The sequence below is a fragment of the Corapipo altera genome, unplaced genomic scaffold, assembly GCF_003945725.1.
Source record: "Corapipo altera isolate COAL_440 unplaced genomic scaffold, ASM394572v1 23, whole genome shotgun sequence".
NCBI classification, from domain to species: Eukaryota; Metazoa; Chordata; class Aves; order Passeriformes; family Pipridae; genus Corapipo; species Corapipo altera.
This window is the reverse complement of record NW_020884878.1, coordinates 22,954,487-22,979,048: the sequence shown is the minus strand read 5'-3', so window position 1 is coordinate 22,979,048 and position 24,562 is coordinate 22,954,487. Positions and strand designations below refer to the sequence as shown.

Here is a 24,562-nt window from a genome sequence, read left to right as displayed (position 1 = left end):
CAAAATTAATGTTATCCAAAATTTAGAAGAATATTTCTCAATACTAAAGTTTTCAATATGACTTTATCATATGTTGTGTAATTTATTTAATTATTGTAATTATTTTATTTTATATTATTTTTATTTAATTATTATTTAAATTATTTAAATTATTATTTTAAAATAAAGCATATTTGAGAAGTTAAAAAATGGCTGCAAGCTGCTTTTGCAAAAAAGAAAAGGCAGAATAGTAGCACAATGAATGATGCATGCTATAGCTACTAAAAATAAAGATGCCCATCTCTGCATATCAAAACCAATGCATCAATAGATATATGCAAATGATAGTTAAGAAATCACATTTTAGTGCTTTTCATCTTTAAAAAAATATCCAAGTATTTTTCTAACACACAGTACAATATTATCCTCATAGCATAACGTATATGTTTAACTGAGTTTGCAATCAATCAATATAAAGTAAAAATGTGATAGTACAAGTTTCTTTGTAGGTGAAATAAATATTGAATAAATATTGAAATATTAAAATATAAAATGGTATTAATAAATATTTGCTCGGCCAATCCTAACCAGCACTTCTTACCTTTAAGTTCTTGACGTCATACACAATTAAGTAAAAATCAAGCAGCAATATTTGTACAAAGTGAAACTGCTTCAATCTCTAATCAGATATGTTTGTTCATATAGGCTGCTGTTGTCTGTTAGATGACAGCAACATGTTAATCTTGTTTTCCACAAAGTTAATATGTGGTACACCAAAAGCAGCTGTTAATACCCAAGCAATTAGCTGTTAATGCTTTATTCTGTCAATCTGTAGATTGACACCTCCTCAATCTATAGATACTAAAAAGGAAAACAACCAGTGTAGAGAGCAATTCTCTGTAGAATACACTGGATGGTGAATCATGCTGCAGTTGAATCTGTTTTGGAAAGTCATGCAATATGTCGAAATGGAAACCCCATTTTCTCATGACCAAAACTATTAAGTCCAATTACAGCATAACAATTTCCTCATCATATTCAACCAGGTACTTGCGAGTGTGAAAAAAACCCCACCCCCCCCCCCCCCTTTAGAGGCATAAAAGATACATTCCCTGCCAGTCAGATTCAGTTCCTTCCTGAAACCCTCTCAAGAAAAAAAAAAAAGCTCAAAAACACTTTCTCCTCTAGATGAAAACAAAATTATCAACCACTACCTCAGAACTGTAATATTTCAAAGTGTAACATAAACCTTTCACACACTTACGAGAAAATTATGGCTTAGTAACATTCATCAGCATAGGCTAGTGTGTCCCAGGAAAAAAGCCTAAAGTTATCTGCAAAAACTTAGCTTTTAAAACACAGCTGAATAAATGTGTAAAATCTGCATTTGTACCACACGGTGCAAAATCTACATTTTATGACAATGAACTATTTGGTTTTGTGAAACACCTAGAAGGAATTCAAATACAACACTGTTCATTTGCAGCTTTGCACCATATGGTAAAAACAAACACTCAAAAAGCCACATAGTATTCAGGATAGAAACAGCAAAAGTTACACTCTAATATTCATGTTTAAAAACTATGCAGAAACCACAATTACCAGATAAGATGACAGAGATATTAATATTACTCCTCTTAATGAATAAAGGCCAAACTACACCGACAAGTTGAAAACATATGGACACATTAAACAGCATGAAGATATCAACCTGAAAGCAATAACAACAGTTTATTTGAAAAGAGTGTGAACAATCTTTATTTGAAGGGCAGCACAGTGTTTGTGCTACAGGAACCAGGCAACACAAAACAGTCCCTAGAAAATTCAAATTTAGCATCTATTTCTTCAGAAAGACTGCTTTGTCCAATATTATTTTAGATCTAAAGTCTCTAACAGAGATAACAGCCCTATATGGCCTGTTCTTAACAATGAAGGTCTGTGTTCCTTTGCACAACATGTATGGCCAAAGAATAATAGCCCAAGACAGACTGAAGAAATTGTAACTGTAGGGTCAGATGCCCTTCATACCTTAACAAGGCAAACAGGCAACTTAGAGCAGGTAAACACGAAACCTAAATACAACCTAAATATATGTCTACAAGTTTTAGCAAGTGGAACTTTCACCAGTAGGTTTTCCAATTGCACTCCACAGGTAAATTTGATACTGGTTCATCTTTAAGTTGTAAATAAAAACAAAGATGAAAAGGAAGGCAGTAAAGGAGACATTTGTAAAATAACAGTTTGGGAGAGCAACAAAAAAACTTCTTGCAACATTTCTATTTTTCTGCTTGCCTGGTGACAGGTATTTGTGGGGCCAAGGGTGAAGAAAGAAAAGGAGAACCAACAGATTACAAGGATCAGTAGCAACACAAATTCCACTTCTGGTAAAGGCGCTACTATGCCAGGGCTTATAGGTCAAAGATCATCCTAAAGGAGCCAAATCTGAATATATCAGAGTATTTTGAATAAATATATTCTGAGGACAGAATTTACATAATGGTATTCTAATCTCAAAGTTAATGCAAGGAAAATCATTCCTTTAAAACAAAATACTTAAAGGCTGAATACAAGGTTTTTCACTTTTTAGATAAAAGCATGCCACTAACTTCCATTGTCTAAGATAATCCTGAAACAAAACAAATACTTTATAAAGAAATAAATAGTGCCTTTACAAACTTGTATATGTAGACCAAAAGAATTTTTAAAAAGAGAACATTAAACTTGAGGAAAAGAGACAAATTAGTCCTGTAACTTAAGCCACCACTTTAAAATCCAAACTGTGTATCTGATGTTAATACTCACCTTTTTTCCCCTAAATAAATACAACCTATTTGTGAAAGGTGTTGCTAATGGGGGAGGGGGGGTGTCTGCAAACAGGGGTTTAATAGTGAATAGTTTCAGAACACACTGCTGTACATAAAGATATTTTAAAATACTTATGAAATAATGGTGAGTTACGATAAGCTACAGAAACTCAAGCCATATTCTCATAAAATCATTTGGGAAGAACTGCAAATAAAATAATGTGACAATCTGCAATTTCATTAAGCTTTATAGAGGGGACAATAAATTACAGCGTGTGCTTTCTAAAAAAAAAAATCTCCTGAAATATAATAAGTAGCTGAATTTTTTGTACCTTCCTCTGCTCTTGCACCTTCATGATCAGGCATTCTAGAAGAGGGTGACCTAGATTGATTAATGATTCCTGAAGGGATGTGGGGTATCTCATCATCGCCCAGATCAGCTATCATGTCGTGAAGTTTTGTCCTGTTGACTCCTGTAAATTAATGTCAGCAGCAAAGATTCATTTGATTGCTACCGCTTGACTTGACTGAAGTCTAAAAATCCATTAAACAAGAATAATTACTGATGGGACCTCCTTAAAATAAATAGTGCTTTGCTTTTGTTTATTAATATTTCGGAAATCAAAAGAAGGAGTTCATACATCAAATCTGAAAACTACATGCAAACAATTTTAATTCACTAAATCAAACAATACTCCTTTGTGTTCTGTAGATCTATTCTACAGTTTCCTGTAGGAAAGAAGAAAAATCATCTTACAGCCCTACTGAAGTCAAGCCAAATATTAAAAGAACATCAACTATTAAACAAAAAACATATGAATTAAACATTTTCTAATAATATTACACAACTTTAACTATACTAAACAATTTAACACTGAAAAACAGAAGTGCAAATTAAAAATATGCTTAAAAATGAGGGCAAAAGTACAGACAACTCATAATGGGGGTGCAACGAACAATTAACTTTCCCTGCTTTTGAATGATATTTATATTGCATAAAGTGTTTATTAAACATGAGAGCAAGAATACTTCCACCACTGTATGAAACTGCAGATGTGTATTACCCTTATTATAAAAGCATGCCCTTCGAAACAAAGCATGTTGAATTATATGTGCATTTAATTACACAGACACTAGTAAACAGGAATAGTATAATTTAAAATATTTTTAAATTAATAAACTCATTCCTGCTTCCACCTTTACAGCTTCCACATTAAAAAGTCAAGCTTCAGTCATAAAGTGTATTTCAGTGAGAGAATCCACAATGATGAAAGACCTAACCAGCTTTTAACCAATAAAACAGCCTTTCCTGGGACTGCAAGAGAGATATTGTAAAACATTTAGTAAAGGAAGCATTAGAGAACAAGTGTTTATACTCTGAGGTGAAATGTACCACTTTTATTAAAAAGGAAATGGAAACTAAAACAAAGCCTTTATTCTCAAAAAAGTAAAAGGTAAAGACTATAACAACAGATGACTTATCAAAAGCAGAACTGTTCATTCAACAGTTAAACACTAAAACACGCTCTTTAAAAAAGTATCTGATCATTTCAGATCTTACTGGGTAAGTCAATGTGTTCAAAAATAAGTATCTAAAAAACTTGAATTCTCTGAAGATAATGAAGAATTCCCTGCAGAGAGGGACAACAACGAAAAATATTTCTTGAAGTAGAATCATAGCAAGTATACCACACATACCCTTGAAGGATGCTACATGACAACTCATTAATATTTGCAAAACATTTTCATTTTGCGAAGTAATACAACTTCACACACACTTTATATTTTTTGCGCTTCTGATATTTTTTCTTTCCTTTATGGAACACTCAGTATTCCAGTTAAATCTAAAAAGGCTGCTACCCAGAAGCTGTTTGAGAATAAAAATGGCTTCCAAAAGTTTCCCTTCTGCAACAGATCACTTGATTGGTTAAGTTTCATTCCACTCTTGTGTAGAAGTATATCTAGAAACCCATGATCTAACCTATTGAAGTGAGTGCAAAATAATAAAAATGAGGAATGCTTTTTTTGAACATGGCGACTGTCATGACAGACGCCCTCTTCCTCCCCACCAAAAAGAGAAACACAGTTGCTGACAGAAGATGATCTAAATTAAGGTGTTCTACTTAATAGAAAAGATATGAATTCAGACTAGAGAAGCATCAAAATAGAATCAGATTTACTTCTGTTCACTTATTTATGTCTACATCTGGATGAAAGTTTCCCTACCTGGGGTCAGGGCTATGATTACCCTGTCTAATTGCAGTCTAAATGTAGCTACAGTCTAAATGTAAATTATGGCAGATACCAGATGCATATCCCACAAAAGAAACCATTAGAATCTCTGGTCTATTATGCTGTAATATGCTTCAAAGTATTGCAAGGGATGACAGTTAATGCACATTTGTTGGATGTTTATGATGACACATATATACTACCATGCAGGTAAGTTCTGACAGCGCTCAAAATAAATTCTGATAGCAGTCTGACGAAACACTGAAGAGCAAAGTAAGAGATGATTTTTCAGGATGAAGTTCCCAAATGATCAGACATGAAAAGCAAGAATAAAGAAGGCCTTCAACATTATTTTCAGTCTCAGAATGTTAAAAAGCTGAGAAAACAAATCTATGAAGCAAACAGAATTTAAATAAATCTGCCCAACCTTGAATGTGTGTGGAGTTCTCTCATTCAATTAGCTCAGTGATTTAGAGGTAAGTTTTTAATTAGAAACTACTATAAGGAATGTGACAAGCAAAGAATCCCTCAAACCCCGGTGTGAGACCATATGAGCTCAAGGTTTCCCAAAGGAGAATTTAAGCTTAAAACTCAAAACCCAAACAATGACTTTCATGACCTCACCATGCTGTGACACACAGTTGATCACCTAAATATTCTCTTATGTGAGCAAAAGAAGACTTCAAAATTACTTTAGATGAAGAAACTGTGCTTCCAAAAGTCTAAAATGTGAAATTCAATAAGAAAATTTCAAATAAAATAAGTCTGTTCTGGTGTGAAGTTTCTAACAATACCAAATACTTCATGCGAATTTGGTGTCAGCTGTTGATTTCCATGTTAAATGGTAATGTTCATTAGCATGCAGATTACTACTGTAAGTTCTAATCAAGACTAGGTAAAAATCTTTGCTTTGTCAAAGATTTTACATTCATGTGTGTGTGTGCAAGTCATGCAAAACTGCTGCAAAAATAACCACCATGCACCAACTGAAGTGTAATTGTTAGATGTCACAAAGTAAATTCAAATCTTAATGATTACAGAATTCTTCATGAAGTGTTATATTTTAATTATCACTTAATTTAGTTAGTACATATTCACACAATTTTTCAAGTTGAGGAAAAGAATTTTTTTACTAGATATTGCCAGAAACTGTTAAAATATACTTTTAGAAGAAAAACACTGCAAGCATGAGAGCTTCTCTGAAGTGACATAGGATGCCATCCAGAGGGACCTGGACAAGCTTGAGAAGTGGATCCATGGGAATCTCATGAGCTTTAACAAGACCAAGTGCAAGGTGCTGCACCTGGGTTGGGGCAACCCCCAGTATCAATACAAGCTGGGGATGAACAGATAGAGAGCAGCCCTGCTGAGAAGGACTTGGATGAGAGGCTGGACATGAGCCGGCAATGTGCACTTGCAGCCCAGAAAGACAATCATGTTCTGGGCTGCATCCAAAGCAGCGTGGCCAGCAGGGTGAGGGAGAGGATTCTGCCCCCTACTCCACTCTGGTGAGACCCCACCTGGAGTACTGTGTACAGTTCTGGGGTTCCCAGCACATGGACCTGCTGGAGTGAGTCCAGAGCAGGGCCACCAGAGTGATTAGAGGGATGGAGCCTCTCCTATGAAAAGAGGTTGAGAGAATTGGGATTGTTCAGCCTGGAAAAGAAAAGGCTTTGGGGTGGCCTAATTGCATCCTCTCAGTACCTGATGGAGAGGGACTTTTTACAAGGGCATGTAGTGACAGGACAAGGGAGAATGGCTTCAAACTAAAAGAGAGTAGGTTTAGATTAGATATTAGGAAGAAATTCTTTACTCTGAGGGTGGTGAGGCACTGGCACAGGTTGCTCAGAACCCCATCCAACCTGGCCTTGAACACTTCCAGGGATGGGGCATCCACACTTCTCTGAGCAACCTGTGCCAGTGCCTCACCATCCTCAGACTTCTTCCTAATATCTAATCTAAACTAGATTAGATTGGAACCAGATGATCTTTAAGGTCCCTTCCAACCCAAGCCATTCTATGATGACATAGATTTAATAATAGTTTATCCACTAAGAACTTTGTGTAGTTCATAACATAATTTCTAAAAGCATTTTTACCAGGTTGTTCAACACTGAAATTTGGTTTAATTTACATAGTTAAAATAGGTCAGCTGGTCACAAAACTCTTACTGAGTAAAGAACTGTCAACCAAAATGTGGTAAATGCACAGAAAATTGAAGGGTACCATAAAATAAAGATTATATCATTTAAAATGCCATCAAAAAGTTCATATTTACATTATAGACATTTTTTAATTCTCAATGCCTAGGACTGTAAAATAATTACAAGCCCATAAATAGCAATTATAGCTTGATTCAAACTCATATTAAAAAAAGCAACAAAAACCTTGATCCCACCACCCCCAAAAAAGACCTCAACACCCATCCTTCCCAGAACAGTATCACTGTACTATACTTTAAGAAGTAGATAAAGTTTAAATCTTTCAGAAAACTTCTTAGAGTAGGTTGTTCACTATTTTTACACTCACACTGCAAAGCATTTAGTTCTCTTCACCTATTTAATCTTGAATTTTTATGTGTTTTCAACATTTCTCATTTAGGAAATGGTTGTCAAAGGTTTTGGCATATTCACATTCAGCAGGTAGAAAGTTAAAGTTGGTTGCCCCCATTACAGAAAATGATGTTTAATGAAAAAAAAACAAAAACAGAACTTGTGAGAAAAAATGTCTTCTATATAGATAGGCAAAAAAGTGTTGCATTACAAGATTCAGAATCTGCACTTACTCTTTACCCCTTTCTTCCCCTTTCGTTCCTTCTTGTACTGTTCCTTCAGTTTACTTATTAGTCCCTGGTCTACATCCCAAACCTCAGCAGTTGGGGACAGGTCATCTTTGTCTACATGCAGCATATTATTAAAAGAAAAAAAATCAGCAATTGGCAATGCAAGCTGTTGGTGATTTACTGTCATAGCTGTATAAGAGCACTAATAAAGTTATTAATAAATCTTTACTTTAAAGGTGCAGTCTCAGTTTTAAGTTTATAAAAGACTAAGTCTCATTTCATACAGTTTTCCAAGGCACTGTATATTAGCAGTTACATATTTGAAAATTGTATGTTAATTTGTTACTAAGGAGCAAACAAATTAAGCTTCATAAGTAACTGTTTATGTTAAATACTTCAACATACACAACAAATCATTGGTGTTCAGAAACAATTACTGCATCTTTAGAAAGACAGTGTTAAGAAATTATTCAGCCAGTGTTGAATAAGCAAATAAAAGTATTCATGCTATATCTCTCATGAAAATGCAAGCTTGAGTAAATCAGTGCCAGTTTATTCACGAAGACAGACCACCATGCATCCTTTCGCATTCATTCTACATGCACAAGAAAAAAACCTTGGTCCTATATTTAACCAGAGAAACAAGTCTATAAACACAGTTTTTTACATAAAGATGAAAAAAAGTAATTCACACAGGTGGACATCCTACTGCATTCCAGAAATTAAATCATAATTAACAGAAATACAACATTCCACAGTAATTTCAGAAGACATATCTTTTTCTGTTTGACAAACATTGCAGAATTAATTATTCTTTATGAAAAGTCAAGTCTCCACTTTTCTAAACTATCCATCTCAAGTATTTCTGGAAACTTAGAATTAGTAAAAAGAAAAACCTGTTTCTAAGACAAGGTATACATAACATTTGCAGAAGCACTTCTGCTAGTAGACAACTAGGCAGCAAACTTGATTTATGTGCCAGTTTAGCTTTATGTCCACAAATTCTTTAGGCATAAAATAATAAAACTTAGTTCTTCAGTTCTCAACTTCCAATCATACCTACAATATGACTATATCCATTTTTGAAGTTATAACCATTATAACCATAAAAGTGCACAAAAGATATCAAATACAGCAGAAACAAGGAAACATGCATTTAGGATGCAACACAATAGGAGTTATTCCAAGTACATGTTTCATGACAAAACATGACAACGAAGGAGTGGACAGATACCCTAGGATACTGATGCATCTATCATCATTCAAATAGGACAAAGATAGGTCAATCTTGATCAAGGAGATCAATATAGAAATGGAAAGGGCAGTGAAAGCATGAAACCAGCAGCATAATGGCAGAGTCCCCTGAGCTGACCACAAAGAATTGTGGAGAGGAAAATGGAACAATGACATCCTACACCAAACTGCAGCTACAACTACCAAACTGCAACCGTGAAGACCTTTATGATCTTTACAATCACTGGGTCAAAACACTGACAGAGAGGAATAGTGATTAGTCAGGAAACACAAGAGGCACAGAAAGATAAGTCAGAGGATATGTTCAATCAAAAGAGGAAGAAAATCAGGAAAAAAAAACACACCAAAAAACCTAAAATTCAATTAAAAGAAATTCAGTTAAAACCAAATTAAAATGAATTAAAAAAATCCAAAGCACCATTAATAAAATGAAAATAATCAGCTAGGTTGAAATATTGCAGAGAAGGATTAGGGAATTCAATTGAACCAGAAGATGACCACATGGAACAGCAATGCAATGCTGTTGTAAAAAGTCATTTTGGTACATTTTAAAAGGTGCACTGTATTAAAGCAGGAGTAGTCCATATATTTCAGCACAGGTGATGACAAAACTGAAGTAACATAGTCTGTGTTCTACACTGGAGGTTTAGAAACGTCTGTAGAGTGCAAAACAGGACATTAAATATCAAGACAAAGAATTTGAAGGAACTGTGGGCTTATTCAGTCAACAGAGAACAGGAAAAGCATAAGTCTACAAACAAATATCCAAAAACAACACTGTTGGCTGCTGAAATGCAGGTTGAAAATAGAAAACCAGATAAAATACTAACTCTGGTTATCTGAGGAGGTTGTGAAATGAATTTCAAACAAGATTTTTAGGAAAATCCAGCAGTGCTTCTCTCTGGTAAGCCTAGATAAACTATCTATTTCAGAACAGAGCCATGTAACTAGAAGATCTCCGTAATTTCGCTCTAGTGAACTTCCTCAAATTGCCTGCGGTGTTTATACCTGCACTAAACTGACACCAGAACAGCACAGAGGATCCAGGATGTCCACTAACCATTATAATTTCATGGAGAAAGGCTGTTTTTAATTTGTTTTTATTGGGTTTTGGGTTTTTTTTTTAAATATTCAGAAGATGATCCAAGAGACTCTTAATTTCAGTCACACTCTGCCTCCCAGAATTCTGGCCACAGTCAGTCATTCTCTGACTCATGGTCCATCTGCAAACGGAACTTTGGTGTTTCATGGAGATGAGAAATCCAGTGATGAACACACAGTTAGTCTTTGAAACCATAAGGAGAACAAAAAGACTACATAATATGTTAAATCTCTAACACATAGCACAATATATAACAATATGTATTTATTCCTTTTTGCTTAAGCAAACTCAAATTATATACGCATTTTTTCTTTATAATAAATCACCACAAGGCATTTATAAATGTTTCAATCTAAAACTGTACATTTTGTCCTAGTGTGTCACATACTTTGACTTTTCATTGAACATCGCTTGAACTTGCTCATCTTTCACTATTTTGAAGATAAGCTGTTCCTAAGTAAAACATGTTACATGACAGGACACATTATATTGCAATGTTTGAAATTAATTTAATACTCAAAATATGTTAACTTAGGGACTTCCAAAAAAAGAATGTGTTCATAAAAAGCTGTACTACAGGAAGAAAAGAACCCAAACTTCACAGCGCTCATTGGCTGGTTTGCAGACGTCTCCAATAGCAAAAATATAACTGAATTTGGTGATGAAATATTTCAGCATATTTGAAGTTAGATCTACAGACAATACTTCAACAGATAAATATTAAAAACATTAATAAAGGAAGACTAGGCAATATGTTTAGAGTCTAAAACATCAGAAGTTTGGTTTCCAGATACTAAATAAAAGCATTATAAATAAATAGAGATGTAAACATTTACATTTTTTTCAGAGTGCTTAAACCTTTGCAAGAGAAGGATGTTAATGACAGGAAAACTAAAATTGGAAGAAAGAAAAACTATGAAAACAGAACAGAGCAATATTACATTATGAAGAAAAATTTGAATTTTAACAAATACTGGTGTGCATGGTTGATGCAATTGTTTAGAAAGTCATGGTAAGTATTCATTTAAATGTAGTTCCCCTTCAAAATAAACAGCTAAATGTACAGACCTGGAGATTTCCGGTGACAACAGTTTCATAAAGTTCAAAATAATATGACAGGCTAAAATAAATTGGTTTAGGCAACATATTACTTTAGAAAGCATTTAACTGGGAAAATTTTTAAAATGTTATTTGTGGTAGTTAATAAAGAAGCCTTGTCATATTTACACACTGACCTTTAAAAAAGTAACGCTTAACCCCAGGATCTGATAGACTGTATCCTTAAACATCCACTTACAAAAAGAACAGTTGTACTAAAATCAGTGACATAATGTGAAAAAAACACTGCTACTACAGTTGGAAGTGTGTCTTTCATGCATTTAAATAGTAAGTTAGCAGAAAATAAACAATAAACTTTAGGGATATTGTCTTCATATGGCAAAACTTAGAACACATACTTAGAAAGATGAAAAGTAGGTCTATGTTTTATTTCTTCCTTCCCACTTCCTTGACTCAAAAACTATTATTTTGGTAACAATGGAACGAACTACATCTAAATCAGTTGTCACTTTTGCTATGGGTTCACTTAAACTGTAATAAAAGACATTCAAACTGCTCTATGAAAATCGTGGTGGGTCAATTTGACTTTTAAAATAGACACCGAAAATCGGGTAGCTACCTGAGAAGATGACAGAGATAGAACACCCTGGAAAGTAATCTTGGGAACAATGACTTGGAATTTCAATGGACAAGTTAGTTCAATAAGTTTCATCAGTCTGCCGTGGTAAAAATGGATAAATCTTTTGACTGCATGAATTATAGTATCAAATAATCTTTCCTTTTATATGCACTAGCAGTAAGACTGAGGCTAGAACCAGAACAGTCGGCATCACTATATATTTGAAGGAATGTTGCAAACAAAGTAAAAAACTTGGATTCAAGTTCTTACATCAAGAGATCTGCCTGTGTGCCTAAATAAAAAGATGATCAAGAAATGGATCACATACCAGCAACCTCAAGGGGGATCAACACTAAGCAACTAAAATTCTACTAAAAGTAGACAGTTATCACCAAAACTAAAGGTAACAGTTTGTTCAGCTTCAGTTTCCAACTAGAAATAAGACTGAGTTTTAAAAATAAAGGTGACTAACTCTTAATACTAGTTTTCAGGAAGGAATGCTTTCTACTCCTTGATACCTTCAAAATCAAGACTGGATTATTTTCCTGGAAGATGTGCCATTATTTTAATTTCTGTAGATCTTTATATTCTCTTTGCTCACCGAGGTGTTTATTAAGTATGACTTCATTGTCTCAATGACATAAAATGGTTGAACATGATCTAGAGGCACTTTGGAGCTTACAATTAAAGACTTAAGAGTATGCAACTACAAAATTGCTTGTATCACAGTTCAGAAACTAAGATTTCAACTTACCATTTAAAGGCAAATATTAATTATGTGGGTCAGTTCTTTTTCCTACATAAATTTTCTCTTTTCAGTTTCTTCTTTCGAAACATGTAAGTTGCAGGAGTTTCTGACTTAACGTATTTTGTTTCACAAATTACTACGAAAAAGTTGGGCTATTACAAAAGTTTGGGTTTTTTTTTTACTAATGCAAGCCATATGAGCAACAACATCTAAAAATCTCAGTGAGAAAAACTAAAAATACGAACGGTCCATTTTTCAAGTACACCAAAGAAATTAAAGTACAAAAAGTTTAAAAGTCCTGATAAGAAACAATTAGGAAAAAATATATCTATATTTGAAAGCAAATTTAATACAGGTATAAAAACATTTAGAATCCTAGCCTTTCCTATCTAACAAAGAAAATACTCTCCTCTTAGTTTTGGAATCAAAAACAAAACTCGAAACAATTACAACTATACTTGTATTTGTGGCAACTACGACAGCATATATATATGTGTGTGTGTGTGTGTGTGTATATACATACATATATGAAAGTTTCAGTATACAAGACACCATTTTCTAAGCATTAACATTTGAACATCACAATCATCCACACATTCACACCATTTCAGTAGGTATTGCAACTCTTATGTACTACCATGAACAAATATTCCCTTACTTCTAAATGCTTTCGTTAGCATCTTACCCCACTCTGTTCCATCTCCTGAACTTCGAGCTTCTCCAGCTCCCTCACCATCTTCAGCTGTCACTAAAAAGTCAAATTCTTTCAAAGCTTCTTCAGTATCAGGGTCATCTGTAAGGTCAGCAGCTAAACCTTCATTACCAATCTGCAAGTAGATAAACATTTTTCTGTGTTCAAATCATGAACAGATTTTCTAGTCATTTAGGTTAGAAGAGATATAGTTTACTCTCGTTGAGTAATTGGTTCCAGGGGAAAACATTTTTCAATGTGAAATGCAGAAAAAGACACAGATCTCAGCTGGCTTATTAAAAAAAAAAAAAAGAGAGCAGTGCAGTCTAGTGATCATTAGAAAATAAAAAGAACACTGACATTAGCTTTAGCAACAAAAACAATCCCATACATCTCAGTCTTCATTTTTTTTATTTAACACATAACAACTAGAAAATGTTGTTGATTTTCTTGCACTATCGATAGCTCTGCAGAGAAGCCTTACAAACAAATTCTGCTTTCTATTGGTCCAGGAGCCTTTTCCCCTTTTTGCTTTGCAGTTCTATTTCAGTTTTAAGCATAAATTTGGAAAAGAAAGCATTTTAAGAAAAGTGTGTTTTTACTATTTCTACACATCTTCACCTTAAACAAAACAAATAAACCCCCTGCCAAAGTGTCAGTGAAAAGTTCTTCAGGTGAAAAAAATTTCCATGTGGAGTTAATTTTCTATTATATGCACAATATTCTTACTTTTGTGGAAAGCGACTATTTTTTTAACTATAAATGATCCTTTTGCTTTCTATAGAAAAACAAGCTTTGCAAAAAAATCAAGAAGTAGCATATCTTCACATGTGCTTAGAGATTTATTTACTAGATAATCTTTTTATCAGACTACCTACTGCCTTAGAACAAAAGAGATTCAACTGATTGCTTGATTAATCTGTCTACTAGAAGTACAAGTTAATAAGGTATGGTGGAAACTCCTTCCTGACAAGTCAAGCTTGGACATGAAGACTTGCATCAAGCCAAGCTGATGCTGTCAACTACTTAAAAAAATCCAATGCAGCCAGAAGGTCATCATGATACAGAATACAGTTCTTAGTAAAAAGTAACAAAACTGTCAGTACAACATTCATAAATCAGTGTTTTTACATTGATTTCACTTCTTCAATTTCAAAAACCCCAAAGACAAGGAGACTTTCAGTACAGAAGACAGAACTAAAATAGGACAGGTAACACAGTCTATCCTACCTAGAAAGTTGTTCACAAAATGGAAAACTGAAGAGAAAAATAAAACCTAATTGAACCTTAAACAAAAGGTGATTTGAGACAAGTCTCTGCTAGACTTTTAATCTATTTAGTAAAACACTGCCTAAAAGGAAGATTTAAACATGTATTTGACATGGAAGTAATTTTTTTTCACATTACATCACCTTATTTCCTCTAAGGAATTGTCCCCACCTTCTCCAAAATTCAGAAAGGATGCACACTGTATTGTGTTAAATTTGCCTCATAAAGGGACTCAAAGTACGGAGAGAAGCTGACATGGCCAATTAACATTTGCAAATAGGTTGGTTGGTTGTTTTTAATTTTTCTATGTAATATATTAATTAAACTACCGAATTTACTAAAAATGCATCTGCTTACAATCCATTCACATAACAAAGGTGCAACAAACACTTTAACATTACACATTTATATCATCTGGGGGGAAAAAATTCCCTTTTCAAAGGGAATTTCAGACCTATTTAAAGAAAAAACAAAATAAAATATTTTTTACTTTGTGTTTCTTATTTATCCGATGCTTTTCTTTTCCTTCTGCAATATCTTCTATCATGTCATTCTCCTCTTCTTCATCGCTGTCATCTGCATTTTCTAAGAAGTTAAATGTTTCGAGAACATCACCAGAATTCCTACATAATTAAAAACATTGAGAGAATCCATTTTACTTGTTGAATAGATTTCAAAGATTAACAGATTAAATGAAATTGCTACCTGACAGGTTAAGAGCTTTAAAGCTAGCAAAACAAGAAATGGTTGTATGAAGAAGTTTCTACAACTGCCAATGTCTTTATTACAAAAACCCCACTCAGCAGAATCTTTAATTAACATAACACCTCCAAAGTGTTTATATGACATAATTCAACTTCAACACACAATTTTTCTGTATATATTAGTATAATATACATGTATGTATGCAATAGATGTACATGTTCCTGCGTATAATCAGTTTTAGTTAAGTTCATAATCATTTATGGTCAGCTACACTCGCAGGTGTTCAGAGACTCTCCAGCTGAAAGTTCAATTTGCACTGACCAATGATTAAGAAAAACAAACTTTATGCATATTTCTTCACTTACCTTTTGATTTCCTGTCCCTTTTGTTTTGACGAAGGAGATTCACCACCGTTCAGGATCTGTTCTAAGTTCTTCGTCTCTACTGAACCATTTGGTTCTGAATTAGAGAGCCCGAGCAAAGACCTTACCCTCTGGGAGCGTACATCCAATATTGTATCTGTATATCCTACTTCCTGAAGATACCTAGTTGCATTCAGAGTAGGAAGAAAGAGGAAGGCATATTTGAGAAAAAAGGAAACTTAGTATCACTGTTAAAAATGAATGCCACTATTACATCATTTATTGAAAAACAAGCTTCACTGCTATCCATCTCATATGGAAAACCTTACTCTGTACTGCTAAAAGCTCAAGACTATGAAGTTCCGGAAAACAAACTACTATATGCCCACCTCAACTACTGTTACATAGAGTAAGCATATATACAGCTCCTCATACTGCAAGTTTGAAACACCAATATTCAACAACGTTACTTACTGTCGCAGTAACTGTCTGCCTTGCTTCCAGGTCAATTGGCTATTCTGAGGTACTGCAGGAACCTCTGTATCTTTGGTATCTTCTGGAAAATACAGTGTCATAGTTAATATCTAACTTATAATGCTTTCAAACACAAAAAAAAATTCCCATCAAACAAGAAATACAAATAAAAGTACCCAAAATGTCGCACTTATAAAAGAGAAGGGGGAAAAAAAAGAGATGGATGTGGTACATAAATCTGTAGACCACAATTTTAAGGTATAATATACAAATACAGGCCAAAACTCTGTCTTCCCAAAGACCAACATTTCAAAAGAAGCCAAATGAAATTCTGCTTATTAAATAGCCCAGTATTGTTACGAGAAATGCTTTCCTCTATCTCCAATACTGTGAAAAGCAAAACTGTTACTATCAACTTGATATTTACAATGCAAAATCAAATGCACTCCAGAGGAGTAATAAGGACACCTTATTTTTTCCTCTTTGGAGTTTTTTCTTTAATTCAAGATAAAAACATTCAGAGCTCCTTGAAAAAAGGAAAGGTCAATTAATTTTGATTTTTAGATTAAACAATATCTACACCCAATGCCAAATCTTTCCTAGATATATTCTCTATAAGACACTTATGGGAGGGTTGGGGGAAAGACAGAAAGCTGCAATAAATTGAACAGATCAAATCTATTGTAAAAAAAGTTACCTGATTCAAAAGTTGGCATTTTCAAGTCACCTTGGTTCAATTCTGTGCCATATTTTAATTTATGATATTTTGCCCTGAAAAAGTATGCAGATGTTTAACAAATTAGCATACAAAAATTTGAATAACTCAAAACATTCTACCATTCCCATTTAAAGTAACCGTGTCAACAGTATAATTAATCCAAATAAAACTCTTGTGATAATTATTGCATCAAACTATTATTATTAGTCTTTCTATAACACAGTTTCAAGACAATATTTTACAATTATTCAGAATTATCAAATAACTTATAGATGAGAGTTCAGTATGTTCTCCAGTAATGTGGGGTTTTCCATGTAAATCAGCTAATAAGAGAAGCTTTCAAAAACCAGTAGGTTCAGCTATTTAGTAGAAATGATGTTCCAGTGGTACCACTGTCATAGGTAGGCAATCACACTACAATGAATGAACCTCTTATTTGGGATTCCTGCCTGCCACTTTCAATTTCCACTTCCATTTCTCTCTTGCTCTGTCTTTGTTTATCATACATATCCTTCCCTCTGAAAAACCATGTTGGAGTGCTAGTTTCTCTCATCACATGTACTCCCTTACTGATTTTCTCCTCCTCATTGACCGGAGGCTTAGCTTCCAATTCCTGCTTAGTCCACCTAAGCAAATATGCCTCACTTCTTCCCATCTTCTGATCTCTGATACCATAACCCTAACCACTCCTTCTCCATCCCTCACTAAAAAATTGGTCTTGGTGATACTATTTCCATGGAGGTACACATAAGCCTATAAAATCTTCTTCTCTACTAAAGTTGCATATCAAAATGTCTTTAGCTCCCTTTACCTCCAAGAACATAATTTGAACTACCTACACCTATATCCCAGAGTTCTCAAACTTTATCACTGATCTTTCACAGGTCAACTTTTGCTTCACAGATCCTTTGCAAAAATACTCAGGGTAAAGGAATCTAAATGTTCTGCAGTAAAGCCAAGGGAAAAAATCTCTGTAGAAACTTTAGCAGCCACATTTCAAAAAAGTTTGAAATACAGTTGTCTTTATAATTCAAAATGAAACGTGTGACCAAAATTTTAAGAATAACTGAACCATACTTATCTCCCATCAATTTTAAAGACCATTCCTGAATATGAAAATTCTCAAGAAAAGATACATAATGGAACACGCGCTGGACAAAAACCAAGGACTTCCAAAAAAACTTCTCAAATGGCTGAGTCACTACTGCAAGTGTTTCCAAATTGAAAATAAAGGTACATCTCAAATGTTGCCTGGTATATTTGATGGTATTGATGCTTTTGAATTTTCAGGATTTTTAGGTTTGTGTAGATTTTAATGTAGCTGTATAGTCACTTTAGAATTGTAGTTAACACTCATCAAACCCTATTCCCCTATTTCATATTGAATTTTCTAAATTCTTTAGGCTTGTTTAGGCTCCTTTCAAGGTAGAACTGTAGTAACACCTTCTGTTTAAGAACATTTGCACCCCAGGCCTGAACAACAAGATATCATCATAGTCAAAGCAACTTCAAGCCCAGAACCTTGGAAGAGCTCCAAAGACAGTATGTGCCATGAAGAAGAGGAAGATGAGGAAGGAAGGGGTCTTAGGACCTCTGACTCAATTTCTGGGGGGCAGATCTGGGGGCAGGTGGCTCTCGGATCAGACCATAAACTGTGGAACCCCTAGACACAGGTGCACACTTTTCATACTCCTTGCACCAGAAAGTCTTCATTAAAGAGCTGTTCTCTGTCTTATCTCTACTAAATTTGCCTGGAGTTTTTTCTGCTCCCGATCCTTAAAGCAAGAGTATAGAAGATTTTCTTTTAGGGTTACAAAAGTGTCTCCTAAAATTGCAAATAGGAACTCTCATTAACAAACTGTCAGTAGATGGCACTATTGACCCTTTTTAGTAAGATAAAATCCCTCATTTCATGGCAATCACATTGTAACTGAAAAACTATGAGGCCCCCGAAGACTTTTGAGTGACCTGAATCTGACTGACTGCCAATTAAATAGACCCATATTTTTTAATTATTTATGAATAGGTTCATAGCTCATCCACGCACTAGTAAAGACTGTCTGTTCCAGGTGCTCTCTTTAAATTGAGAGACAAAGCTTTGTGCCACACTGTAATAGGGCAGTGTTCCACCAAACTTTCCAGATATGGAAAGTACATATTATGATTTATATGCCCTATAAAGTATTGTACATTTAGGGGTAAAAAAAAAAACCCAAACAACTCTAAACAACCAAAGTGAAAATAATTCAAGTTAAATAAGGTTGACAACATATTTTTTGCTCAATTCATAAGTGAAGTCAATAAAGCACTGTAATTGAAAAGTCAACCTAAATTTGTTCAATTTTGAGCTGTGGCAACACTACTTAGGAGCAGTTGCTCCTTTCTGGAGTTACAACTTCAAAACATTAATTAAAATTCTGCTTTAATTGTTGATTAGAGCAGATAATGATGTATCTGATCTAAATTTATACCAATGACTAGCCACTACAAATAAGCCAAAATATTGAGATCAGTTGTCTTTCACATCACGACTTCAATTTTACAGCAAGAAATTAATCTTATTTAATTCTAATAAACTGTACATTCAGACATCTATTCCTTCTGTATGATCACAAAAAATGGTAATTATTATATACCTTCAAACACACTAACAAGCTACAGCGCTGCTGACAAGTCAGTGGCATTACTCTTCCACAACACACAGTAACTGAATTCTGCAAGAGCCAAATTCTGAATCCTTAGAGTATTGACTTATCTAAAGCTAGGTTTCCACGAGTGAAAAAAGTAAGAAGAGAAAAAACAATGCCTTAAGTTGATTTAACTGCTTTCTGCTATTTAACTGTGGAACCTATCACTCAGTTACAAGGGTGTAAGTTAGCTCCAGTTCAAAGCCCACGAAGCCAAAACACAGCCCCAGTTTTATGATTTCAGCAAGTGTCATTAAGTTAAGCACAGCACTATGGTAATGAAGCTTGGGGTAGAGTGCTCAGAGCATGCAGCAGACAATGTGTCTCTGGGTCTGCAAAGCACCATAAAGGAATACACACTAGCTACAAACAAAAAAATCCCATAGATATAACTACATATTTTATAACAAAAAAATTATACTGAACTACCGAAGCATTTCAGGACACTAAAATAATAACATTTTATGTCTCCAAAACATTATTACACATACTTAGAGATAAATACTAGAAATATCAAACTATTTTGCAACTATTGCATTTTATTTAACCTTACACACTGATGTTCAATTTCATATCCTTTTTCTGTAAAGTCACAACACTCCATGTCTGAATTAGTTTGTTCTTGACTCCTTATAATTGATATTTCACTGCATGACACTTTTTGATGGCGTGGAATTGGTAACAAGAAAAGGAGAAAGAGGGTGGGGAGGAATCAGGTGCAACACTGAAATTTGCTGTCAACAATTCTCAGGTCTGAAATTCTCAAACTTTGTTTTGCTTTGGAACACGTATATTTTCATTAGCTGTGATTCTTCACTCACAGGGACAATGGCAAAAAAATAACATGTATTATCCTGAACACTGAGTGTGACAAGCAAGAAATCAACATAGTATCATTCTCATATGATTTACTAACAAGTCAGTACCTGCTTGCTTTCCTTACTCAATCCATAATACTTTCACAGCTAGACCCCCTTGAATTACTAGGCATTTGTAGCTTCCTCATTGCCACCCACACATTCACCAATCAACACAAGTTTCAGTTCCTATTTCTAGCAATTTCCATAAGAATTCTGGCTAGAACTTAAGCAAGGCTCTGCATCTTAAAAACTATGCAGTGCTTGCTTGTACCCACTAGCCACAAAAACTAAAGCAAATGGTGTGATTCTGCTGTTCTGCTTCTGCTGTGTGTTTACAAGTTTCTTGCCCATTGGATGAATTTTGGTATTTCATGGGAAGACAAACTATAAAGGCAGCTGCATTTCAGGAGAGAGCAGGAACATGGTTTCACCAATGCCATTAATCTTCAAATTGTGCATCCTGTTATATGATGTCTTCACATTCCAGCTGTAATTAATGGCCTCTGATTTATCTCAAAAAGCAGGCAATCCTCACAGCCTTATGGTATGCACTTGCACAAAGTCCCTGTGCAGCTCAGTTTATTACTGCCAAAATAATCAAAATCTTTTCCTTCCATTTCCCATAATAACTTATCTCCAAGACACTTGGGTCTGCCATAACAGCGTATTACTTCTTTGATATGCTCAGTGTTCTTTATAGGAGGAGTAGAAAAACCCCAATACTCTGCATACATCTCATCTGCCTTGAATCCACAGACTGACTTGCACACTACCTGTTTGATATAACAATGTAAAATTTTCAATCTTATACTGGTTGGAAACCTTGAGCTATTTTCCACTACAAGGACAGGACTGAATGAAATAACAGATCCTTTCTGTCTACTACTTCACCAGAAAAGACATGATGTGCTGATATGGTTTTCTGTATGAATATACAGTTTTCTGAAGCACCTTTACACTGGACACTTCACACAGAAGAATGCAGCCATCACTGCCAAAACATTAGTTTTTAATATGAAAACAACTGAAAGTTACCTCTGTACTAGTCACTTACAGTACTGATGGATAATGTAAAATGTATTTAGATATACTTAATGCTTGGATAACTAACTTAAAAATGTCCAGGTAAAGCCTCACTACACTTTGATACAAAATTTGAAGTTTACTCTGACAGGCATGTTCCTCTGAAATCAAAATAAACAAATAAAGAGTACCTGTTTTGTTGCCTGATCCTCGAGTTGTTTCACTATTGGATTCAGCTACTTTTTTAAGAGCAAGATAAAACTAAGTATAAGAACTGAGTCCACTACTGAAAGTATAGGCACATGACAATTTTATTTTCCTAGTGTTTTTGCAAAACTACCTACCGATTTTAGTCAAATGAAATAACCAGGCAACAAAAGAGCATGTAGGTTTGAAAGACATTAGCCTGCACAGACTGAATGAAATTTTAACCTCTAAAGCATTAAATTAATGCTACAGAAAATGCACCCACTGAGACTAAATATGCTAGCATCTACCCAATGACAAAACAATACTTTAAAATGCAAAATCAACTTTTAAAAGATTCCGTTCTGTCACAAAAATACAGTTTTCATCATGCAACACATAAAAAATGGTTGAAAGGGATCAAGAGAACAGTATTTTTCATCCTTTCAAATTCAATAGCTCTGAAGTACACGGAAAGGTATAGTAATAAGGTATAAATCTGTTGGGCATGTTCATTCTCTAACTCAGAAAAGGGAAACTTTCCAGTTTGTCTAAGACATGAGTCTAAACATTTTGACAATTATGCAACTTTTTATTATAGCTGGCACTAAGGTTTGTCAGAAAACACAGTGTAAAGATGGCCAACCATAAAAACAGATTACATACAGTAACATAAAATCATCTAATAAAGATAGTTCACTTAATGTGACAGAATTCCCTTTAGTCCGCAAAGTTTTCCAGGTCAGAAAAAAGTTGAACAATTTGTATACCTACCTTTCTTGTTTTAATGCATATTCTAACATTTTTATTCTTCTCACTAAGTCTTTCTTCAAATTTTCTTGACCCTTTCTTTCCCCTTGTAGAAACGCTATCCGAGCCTGAAAACACATACACAAAAACACAAAAAGAAAAAATAGATTTTATCCATTCTGTTCCCAAAATAAAACAATCAAGTCTGGCTAAGAAGGAAAAAGAAAAAAGAAAAAGGGAAGAAAAATAAAAGAAACCGTTTTGCATTAATTACTTCAACGAGTCAGTAACAACAAAAATACTTCTGCCCTAGACACAACTATTTTCATCATTTTAAGATGAACAGGTATTAGTTTGTACAGTAACGCTACAAGAAGGCACAAACAGCACTCTTATCAATAAACACACATCTCTGTCCTTGCACCATTGCTAGCATAAATTCTATTATACATTTTCTTACAAACCCAAAGCCATATTATATCAGGTACACAGCAACCAGCAATTTAGCTTTTAATGCAAACATACTGAACAGATTAAGAAATGAGTACATGAATTCACATACAGAAATTACAAATCAATTGTACAGGAAACAACTATTTTATGGATTCACATTTTACTTACTAGTGACAGCTGAAGGTTAGATTATCAAGGGAGAACTGGGTTTAGTGTGCTGTTGTATATGGGGAAAAATAATGCTATGATTTTTTAAAGCATCAATCATATGACCCACCTAATTTAAAAAGAAGTAAGGAAGATATCTACTTGCCTGCTAACCTAGTAGATGATAATAAATTCAGCAGAACATACAAGCCATCTCATCAAACTTTAAAGTAGTTGAAAAATAAAAGCAATACGTTTGTTGAGGACAATGGTAGTCTATTCACTACCAAGTGAAAGGACTTGTGTTTTGACTTTTGCAAGCCAAAATCCTAAGGAAGACAAGGGAAATTGCAGAGATGAATACAAAATTTAAACAGTCAATGATTGTACTGGATTGGCCATCATTACACAGACTCATTTGTCCTCATTATGACTCTAAGTTGACTGAAGCCATTGGGTAGCTCACTACAAGATTAGATATAAAATTTCCTTGGAAGAGGTATTTAAAAAACTAAAATAAGGAAAATAAAGCAAAGACCACATTGCTCTACTAAGCTCAAGAGCAACAACACAATTTAATTATTAAAGGAGACAGGGGGAACTGCTATAATTGGCACCTAATCTATCCTTCAAGATTTTTTAAAGGGATTGGTTGTAGATTTTCACTACTCAGTGGTTACAGCCTGAAACAGTTTAACCAGGATGATAACATTCTTGTATCGCTCCTTTCTTGAAATTAAGTGATATCATCGTAAAAGACTTGACATATGAGCCCTGATTTTAGCCCCTCTGGCCTTGTGCTCAATGGTGACCAAATTAAAATATGTTCCTTTAACTTGCATTAGCTAAGTAATGATTTAATCAATTAAAATCCTAGTGAGAACAAGGCAGTTATGAGTATCCCAGTTAAAAGTCTGTCATGAAAGCATTTTCAACTAACCACTGTCACTTGGTAAGAAACAGTAATGTACCAGTGTACGATAATAGGGGAGAGTTTAAGGGATGGGGGGAAACAACACCAATGCCACACCAAAAAAACCCCAAACACACTGAAACAGACTTCATACTGACTGCACAGGTATTTCAAGATAAAAGGTAGGGACCAAGATCCAGAATCAGCAAACTCAACTGCAATTATGTTACTTAGATTCAAAAAACCACTACAAAACTGACTCTAATCAAATACAAAGTTAACAGCCTTCTGCAGAAAGCTACGACTACACATAATTCGTACTCCCCTAATACCTAAGGCAGCAAATGACCAAGACAATTTCACAGGCCCAACAAGTTATCCCAGTTTTCACCAGTCAATGCAAAGTTGTTACGTAAATAACAAAATACACATTAAATAGTTATAAAAGTAGGGGTTTTTGGAAGGTAACATATTACATGCACATATGCACAACACTGTACTTCAAACATTTGGAAGTTACTGACTGCCCACAAACTCTTCCTACAAAAATAAACCCAGAACTAAATACTTTAATAATTATCTAATAAAGGTTATAAAAGCTCTTATGCCTTTTGGCTTGAATGCAATTCTCAGCTTCTTCCAAACTTCAGGTCTTCTGTAAGTGACAGTTTTCTCCCCTTTCATTACTCTTCTTTCACTCCTACAACTATTTGACAAATCTTGTTGCCAGCTGCAACTGTTGGGC

The 24,562-nt window shown here is 34.4% G+C and overlaps 1 protein-coding gene across 6 annotated transcripts in view; it reads right to left on the bottom strand.

Moving 5' to 3' along the window:
- Window positions 1-24,562, bottom strand: part of STRN3 (striatin 3) — a 58,941-nt gene that overhangs the window by 16,608 nt on the left and 17,771 nt on the right. For 2 of the 6 annotated variants that reach the window (XM_027637847.1, XM_027637846.1), the window contains exons 2-9: window positions 22,329-22,432; window positions 16,778-16,851; window positions 16,081-16,162; window positions 15,610-15,789; window positions 15,030-15,162; window positions 13,265-13,406; window positions 7,801-7,911; window positions 3,116-3,256 (exon numbers count right to left, since the gene is read on the bottom strand). In XM_027637847.1, coding sequence (XP_027493648.1) covers window positions 3,116-3,256; window positions 7,801-7,911; window positions 13,265-13,406; window positions 15,030-15,162; window positions 15,610-15,789; window positions 16,081-16,162; window positions 16,778-16,851; window positions 22,329-22,432 — 967 coding nt within the window. The remainder of the gene's footprint in view (window positions 1-3,115; window positions 3,257-7,800; window positions 7,912-13,264; window positions 13,407-15,029; window positions 15,163-15,609; window positions 15,790-16,080; window positions 16,163-16,777; window positions 16,852-22,328; window positions 22,433-24,562) is intronic. The other 4 variants (XM_027637848.1, XM_027637850.1, XM_027637849.1 and 1 more) reach the window with 4 other exon arrangements.